Genomic DNA, 8,368 nt, shown 5'->3' with positions numbered 1-8,368 from the left:
AATGACATCGCCTGAAATTTTGTTTATAAAGGACAAAACTTGCAATTCACACTTTTCTTTTCATGTGAGTTAATTACTATTCGTTGTTGTTGTTCACTGTGTCCTTTACAACATACATACACCAGACATGTTCATTTTCTTAATGAACAAAAAATTAGAGTTTTTTCCTAAACTAGTGTTGGTGGAAAAACTATTTATCAAACTAGTGTTATTGAAAATTATTTACCAAAATAGTGTTTCTTGTGTATTTTGTATTTACCAAAATAGTGTTCTTGTGAAAAATGAACGAAGTTAACCCAGTAAATTAAAATGACAATGATAAAACCTTTTTAAACACACAAATCAAAAAATGAAAAATGAAACTAAACGACAAAATGACCTAAACCAATGAGCTAACACTTTAACTCTTTTTTACTCTGGTTTTCTTTTTCCTGTTTTTAGGTTTTAATTCATATCGGCACCATTCAACGAGAGAGAGGGAGCTGAGGTTTGTTTCAGCATCATCAATGGCGGCACTCATCAACCTCACCCCCTTTCGATTACACTCAACGTCCATCCCCAAACACCACTCACGCCCCTTGACAGTCCGGTGCTCCTCCTCCTCCGCCAAAAGCAGCTACAACATTACTCTCCTTCCCGGCGATGGTATCGGCCCCGAAGTCATCTCCGTCGCCAAAAACGTCCTCAATCTCGCTGGCTCACTCGAAGGTAATTTTAATCGCTATTACACTTCCTGTAACATTTCATTTTATAGTTTTGATGAGGCAAATACTAAACTGGTTTGATTTGCTAGGGATTGAATTTAAGTTCAAGGAGATGCCCATGGGAGGAGCAGCCTTGGATTTGACGGGAGTTCCGTTACCCGAGGAAACACTCTCCACTGCCAAGCAGTCTGATGCTGTTCTTCTCGGCGCTATTGGCGGGTGAAAATTATTATTATTATTATTATTATGCTTTGAATTTCCAAAGGATTGGAGTTTGAAATAATGTAGTATTATTGGATTGATTGTTTTCAAGGTATAAGTGGGATAAAAATGAGAAACATTTGAAGCCCGAGACCGGATTGCTTCAGCTTCGAGCTGGTCTTAAAGTTTTTGCCAATTTGAGGCCCGCATCTGTTCTACCACAGGTATAAACATCTGTCAATTAGATTTTGTCACCTTAAGGCTCCTCATAGTAAGCCTTTACTTGCTCATAACAGTTAGATCTTGGACCCAGGAATTTTTTCATGGGGGTTCGGAATATTTTTAAAGATTTTAGGCCCCTAGGTATATAGAAAAATCGGTTCATATCGGGCCGGTTCGGGTCAAGTAAAACAAAAGAACAATAAGCTAAAATTTATATAATCATCAAAAACACGTCAAACGTCGTTACAAACATATTTAAAATGTCGCCCTACGGGTTTTCATTTTTTTGAGATCTATCCAAAATATCTAGAGCTACTTTTCTAAGCAACTATTTCTCTATATAACATATACAACTAATTTTCAACACTAAACACTTAAACAATCATCACCAAACTTCATAATTTTTAAGTTTAAAATCAAGCCCTTGTTTTAATTATTGATTCCTTGTAACTAACCATTTAAACACACTAAACTTTAACTAAAACAACAAAAGCAGCCAATTAAAGTTGCAAAAAACAACAAAACAACTAAAATTTCAAACTTTTTGACAATTTTATTTCTCCTAAAATCCAAATAAAACAAGAAAACAACAAAATAATCGAACCATTCAATAGTTCAATTTACTACACATTAACAATGGTAGTAATTGATTGATTGATCATCATATTAACATACTGGCTGGCATCTTTATTGTCTAATCGTCAAGTATGAAAATTTTGATGAAATTAAGATCACATATCTCCTTTGTTTGGGCAGAAGCATGACATAGACTGCATGCCAACTTCAACAAAGCTGAACAATCTTTACACTCGAACATTAAGATAGATACACAAAATGCTTGGCACTTAATAACTACTAGAAGCTGCTGGTTCAGGCCCCACTCAACACACTACACTCAAAATGAGAGATTTTGCTACTTTCAAAAGCTTCAAGACCCCGATTTCATTTACTGCAAATGCTTACGTTAAATGGGAAATCAACTCCAACAAACCACTACCTACATAAACCTTAATGTGCCTAAAGAAAAGGATAACAACCCATTACCTTATAAAACCCAAAACAACATGACCCGTCTGACCCGCGAACAACTCAATTAACCCAACAAAAGCGACAAAATAAGCATGTTAGTGTAGTGCAAAGGGGTGTACATGATTATAAATCATGCGTTATGAAAGCGTGGCTCATTACATTCATTAACTGAACAACTTTTTTCTGTTCCACATGGGTGGGTTGCTGGTATCACATACCTTGTTTTAATTTAAAATTTGGTTACGAAACAAGTTATTCCGACTACAAATTTGTCTAGCGGAAGTGGTTTTAGAGATAAATAAGAGAAGAATTGGAAAGAGACATGAGAGTTTGTCAAAGATTAGTTTCACAGATTGAACAAATAAAAAAAAAAAATACACTTTGATGAGACAAATTTACAATGCTGATTAATCAAAATTTATATGGCAAACATAACTGCTGCTGTTATTATGATAGCTGACTCTGTGGTTTGATTCACGGTTCCAGTTGGTGGATGCTTCAACTTTAAAGAAAGAAGTCGCTGAAGGTGTCGACTTGATGGTTGTAAGGGAACTTACAGGAGGTGAGTCTACAATATAGATGGTCAAATTCAACTAACACAGTGGTAGTTGAAGAGCACATGAACATCTTAATCTACTTTAAGGTTTTTTTTTATATAAGTGCGTCTAAATGTGCTTTTTCTCAATCTCTCTTCACCAATAATTGGCATCGTTTGTGTCAAGAGGACATTTAGTAACTGCAGCTGTTCTTTTCTAGTATCTGTTTATTTATTATCTACTACTTTACGAATCAATTTCTCAAATATTGCATTACCAACTAACTATTTGTTAAAGGTATCTACTTTGGAAAACCAAGGGGATTTGGAACCAATGAAAATGGTGAGGAGATTGGGTACAACACCGAGGTTTATGCGGCATACGAGGTTACTTTTTTCAATCTTGAATATCTCACATGGAAATGTCGTTCGTTTTAAGTAATTCAAATGAGATTTTATTTTTATCCTAACCAGGTCGACCGCATTGCTCGCATTGCATTTGAGACGGCTCGTAAACGCGGTGGCAAACTTTGTTCTGTTGATAAAGCAAATGTCCTCGAGGTACCAACATTCTTTTATATGTATGGAAAATTAGTCCCAAGATTCCATTAGTGTGTTTTTTAATTTGTGTAAAATCAATCATGCAGGCATCAATGTTTTGGAGGAAAAGAGTAATAGCAATAGCTGAAGAATACCCTGATGTTGAACTCAGCCACATGTATGTTGACAACGCAGCCATGCAGCTTGTCCGAAATCCCAAACAGGTAATTTTCTGAAATGGGGTGACCCAATACACTTTTTGCGCATTTGACCCGTTAACCATAAAACATAACCTGGATTGATCTGACCATTAGTCGTTTTGACTGATTAGTGAAATAGTTAACTCATACTATCTTCATCATCTGTTTGCAGTTTGACACAATAGTTACAAACAACATATTCGGTGACATTTTATCAGATGAGGCATCAATGATCACCGGAAGTATTGGGATGCTTCCTTCTGCTAGTCTTGGGGAATCGGTACTCTTTTTCCACGTGTTTAACTAATAGAAGCACAACTTCATAGAACCAAAAAAACTATTTTTTTTTTTGAACTTATCTTTGCCTTAATTTTTCATGTAGGGACCTGGACTATTTGAACCCATTCATGGTTCTGCTCCTGATATTGCTGGACAGGTATTTATGATTTAAATTGTGTTATATATATTTTTGATATGGAAATATTGTTGTATTATTATTATTATGCAGGATAAAGCAAACCCATTGGCAACCATACTGAGTGCTGCAATGCTTTTGAAATACGGTTTGGGTGAAGTTAAAGCAGCTGAGAGGATTGAGTTGGCTGTGCTCAATGCTTTAGATAGAGGATTCCGTACGGGTGACATTTACTCGGATGGAAACGTATGTACTTATTTTTTCAAGGGTATTTATGTCATTATTTAAGGGTCTCCATACATTCTTTGAAATGACATTGTGTTTATTGATTGTAATTACACTCATGTGCAGAAATTGGTTGGATGCAAAGAGATGGGTGAACAAGTGTTGAAGTCTGTGGATAAAAAGACACCTGCATCAGTTTAATAAGCCACCCGGTTCTTATTGTTCAAGAAAATTGCAGAGAGATTTTTTGTTAATTTAACGAGCTTTTAACTTTATTATTTCAGTTTTGAGATTTTGTTGTATGTAACATGATGATGGGAACTCTTTATGTGTTATGAATAAATGGGGATTAAGCCTGTTTTGTTTAGTTTGTTTTTCATGCATGGATAATGGGTTTATGTTTCTTAATTGTAAATTGAACTAACAGAGGAGTTTTAGGCTTGCAAACAATTTATAAAATGTTAAAAACAAACTGTATTCTATTTTTAAACCTTTAATTATTTTTTAAACTTTGATTTGGTTTATAAAATATATTTTTTATTGGCTTTATAATGATCATCTTTTAAGTGATGTTAAACTCAAACGTAAATTCAAGCTATTCATCATTGCGTCTTGTATACTGATAGATGTGTAGACTCAGCGTTGAACTTATGAGGTCTCTCCTGAAGTTTGACATGACAATTTTGGCTGGCGTGCTACTGTTATGGACGATGGGGGGCTCTTCTGAACTTTTTTTCAACTAAAAATGCAGCAGAGCACGACTATTCAGTAAGAACATCAAGGCAACATCCATGTAGTTTTGAGCAATCGTAGTTGTGAGTCTAACAAGACGTTTCTTGCGATTTTTATACTTTACTTCTTTCTTGATAATAGGAAGGAAGGAACTTAACTGAGTGATTTCAGATGGAATATCTGACAGCTTAACTGGTAACCCTTCTTGGTTGCAGCCATTTAAAACTTCTTTGTAGCAACTTCATTCTCTTCTAATCTTGTCTCAACAAAAAACCGAATCCACCATAACGAGCCACTTAGTTTCGCCTAAAACAAAATCGGGCCAAAATGGGTCAATCTGAGTGTGGGTCATGAGAGACCAGGTCTGAATGGGGCAGCCCACAAACACTAATTTTAATGTGTGCGATCGATGTGATTATAAAACTAAGATTGTTATAATAATAATCCAAGCTTTTATAATAAAGATATCAGAAGGTTTTGTGCATTTGAATACACTTGGGATGATTGTTTAGCTGGTTAGAGAAAAACATAATTCAAATAGACCCATTTATAGGTAGACGGTCGACATTGCTAGCTCTACTTGTGAACTCATATTAAGGATATCGGGTGGGTATCCAAATATGCTAAAGGGTGGGATAGAGTTGCTATTTGTTTACTTGTAATGTTCTGTCACCTGCATTTCATCCAAACCCCTCAAAAGTAAACATTATAACTAAACTTATTGACTATCCATATCACTGAAAAGTAAATTACATAATCATTATAATACAAGTAAACTTTAATATTACCATTTAGATCTATATTTCAGTTTAACTAGTATTAGGCACCCTTGCGTTGCGGCGGGGGCGAACACCAATGCCACACTACTGCCAGCAACCACCGACACTGAAGTTGCGGCGTGTTAATGCGAAGACATTAAACCGAAACGTAAAACATAGAATAAAATAACTAAGTTGATCTAGGACTTGCGCGTTACGATAAACCCGCGTCTATTTTTTTTCGTTTGACAAGTTCATCGTAATCTATATATAATATATATCATACCACTATACAAACCATAATGCATACATTACAACAACCATTGAATCAATATGTTACAAATTATATTTATACAAGATTTTGATTAAATTAATTAGATTATTATAAATAATAACAATTTACAAATAAAACAACACAACTTTAAATGGATCAAACCGATTGAATTTGGTAAGATAATGAAACCATTATTTGATTATGGTACAACCACTTAAGCACAATTTACAACCATACATGCATACAAAACATATTGAATTTGGTAAGATAATGAAACCATTATTTGATTAAGGTACACTAATTTAAGCTCAATTTACAACCATAAATTGCATACAAATGTTAAACAATAATAGTATATAAATAAGGTACAACAACTTAAACTCAATTTACAACTACAAACGCATACAAATGTTACAAAATAATAGTATATAAATGGCCTTACCAGTATATAGACTGCTGACTTTAAAGGAATCCACTATTAAAACATAAAGCTTCTTAATTCTATATCAAAATAGAAAGAAATAAAATGGTTTTTAAGAAAAGATTAACAGAGAGCTAAAGTTATAATTTTTATCAAAATAAAAATAAGATGAACCAAAAAAAAAAAAAAAAAAAGAAAAAGTAGGACTAAAATTTAGAGTGTATATTTGTGACAACTCGAATTTCCAAGATTTCTATTTCGCATTTATTGCACGTTCATGTATTGTTTAGCTGTTTATTTGCACAATTGATTGCTATGGAATTGTGTACGTTTTGGTTCAATGAAGTGTATTGTGTGTTGGTGCATGGTTATGTGTTAATTGTGATAGACTTGTCAAATATGTGAACTTGGTGGTGAAACTGTGAAATTGATGTGAGATGGTGTGCTTGTGTAAGATTTAGTAATTCAGGGTGTGTAGAGTAATTAGTGAAAATTAAACTATACTTAACCCTAATTCCTTGTTCACTAATCATTTTTCACAAAACCAAAGTACTGTATTCTCTAATCCCCTAGCAATCATCACCATCATCATCATTGGCACAAGACATTTCCGCACTTTTGATTCATCTTTCACTAGAATCATTCAAGGTAATTGTTTATCGATTATTGTAATACTTGTAAACCTAATTGATTGTTTGAACATTATCAATTCTTGATTGTGTGTTCATGAAAACCCTAGCTCTTGTTTGATACTTCTGTGGTTTTGATTGAGTCTGATTTATTATGAAAGGATGTTGATCATTGCGTAATCATTGCTTGATGATTAAGATACTTGATTTGTAGAATGATTGATTAAGAAATCGGATTTACCGCTATACAGAATGCATAAGAAAATTAGGGTTTTGGATTGTATGAAATACTAAAACGTAACTGATGTGCACGTGAATGATGTTCTGCTCTCGAATGATTGAAATGCTTCTCAGAGTTTTGTGAATGAATTTGTAATTGTCTGAGTTTTGAAATAGAGATGTTGTCCGACCTTTAAGCATTGAAAAGGATCCGAGTTTTATAAGTTAAGCATGGGTCCGAGTATTATACTTTGTATCTTGTCCGAATTATTTGAAGATTACACATGTAGTCCGAGTTTTTCTTATATATGACACTTTGTCCGAATTTTGTAAGGGAAACCCCCTTAGTCCGACTTTTGTGCATGATAGGGGTGTCCGAGCTTTTTATTAGACAAGGGGGGAGGTCCGAGTTTTTCTTAGGGGTGTGAGTTGGTCCGGGTTTCTTGGCCACTCCCTCATGTCCGACCTTTTACTCCCTCATTCATGTTATCCGAGTTTTAAACCCCCACCCCCCATGTTCTGTCCGAGCTATAAACACACCCACATTGGTCCGAATTCTTTGTGCATGGGCAATAATGTCCGAACTTTAAATTATTGATGATCTTGTCTGAGTTTGATACGTGATGCTTTGATGTTTATATATATTCTGAGTTTGAAGGTGATACATGATCCGAGCTTCCTGTTAGTACTATGTTGAAACCCTGGATGAAGAACATACTGCCTGTTACTTGTTACTGCATGTTACTGAATGATACTGCTTGGTACTGTATGATACTATAACTACATGCTACTGTGTAATATGATTCTGTAAGTTACTGTTTGAGCATCAAGAACCTGTAAACCCTAATTGAACACCAACACTTATCTTGGATTTATGTGCAATATACCTTAGGTCGTGAGTAACGGACTTAAGCACTAATTAACCCTAGAAGCAATAACATACCGAGCAAATCGAGGTGAGTTCACACTCTTACTAAGGCATGGGATTCCCAGGGCACGGGAATTGGGATTGAAGGAATGAGATTGAATAGAATCGTACTTACTCTATTACTAGACTACCATACCATCGTCCTCGGTTGTGCAGGACACATACGTAAAACCTACGTATACTTATGCTACTCGCTATCCTCGGTTGTGAAGGATACTCACGTAAAACCTACGTGAAATTATACTCACTACTGCCTCGGTTGTGTCAGGCACTTACGTAAAACCTACGTAAACCCCCGCGTACCCCTATCCTCGGTTGTGAAGGATAACTTACGTA

The 8,368-nt window shown here is 35.0% G+C and overlaps 1 protein-coding gene across 1 annotated transcript; it reads left to right on the top strand.

The window, feature by feature from the left end:
- The first annotated feature begins 400 nt into the window (after positions 1 to 400).
- LOC110915373 (3-isopropylmalate dehydrogenase, chloroplastic) lies at positions 401 to 4,438 on the top strand. The gene is made up of 11 exons (XM_022160056.1): positions 401 to 708; positions 794 to 923; positions 1,018 to 1,129; positions 2,643 to 2,718; positions 2,990 to 3,078; positions 3,166 to 3,252; positions 3,339 to 3,455; positions 3,604 to 3,711; positions 3,814 to 3,867; positions 3,940 to 4,092; positions 4,198 to 4,438. Exons 1-11 carry the CDS (start codon positions 507 to 509, stop codon positions 4,270 to 4,272), a joined length of 1,203 nt encoding a protein of 400 aa, XP_022015748.1. The 5' UTR covers positions 401 to 506; the 3' UTR covers positions 4,273 to 4,438.
- The last annotated feature ends 3,930 nt before the right edge of the window (positions 4,439 to 8,368 follow it).

The sequence above is a fragment of the Helianthus annuus genome, chromosome 16 (genome assembly GCF_002127325.2).
Source record: "Helianthus annuus cultivar XRQ/B chromosome 16, HanXRQr2.0-SUNRISE, whole genome shotgun sequence".
In the NCBI taxonomy this organism is placed as follows: Eukaryota; Viridiplantae; Streptophyta; class Magnoliopsida; order Asterales; family Asteraceae; genus Helianthus; species Helianthus annuus.
Note: the sequence above shows the minus strand (reverse complement) of the source record. Positions and strands in the feature narration are given on the sequence as shown.

Coding starts and splice junctions, on each gene's coding strand:
- LOC110915373 (XM_022160056.1), top strand. CDS start 507: ATGGCGGCACTCATCAACCTCACCCCCTTTCGATTACACTCAACGTCC. Junction 3,712..3,813: donor CTGCTAGTCTTGGGGAATCG/GTACTCTTTTTC, acceptor TTTTTCATGTAG/GGACCTGGACTATTTGAACC. Junction 3,868..3,939: donor CTCCTGATATTGCTGGACAG/GTATTTATGATT, acceptor ATTATTATGCAG/GATAAAGCAAACCCATTGGC.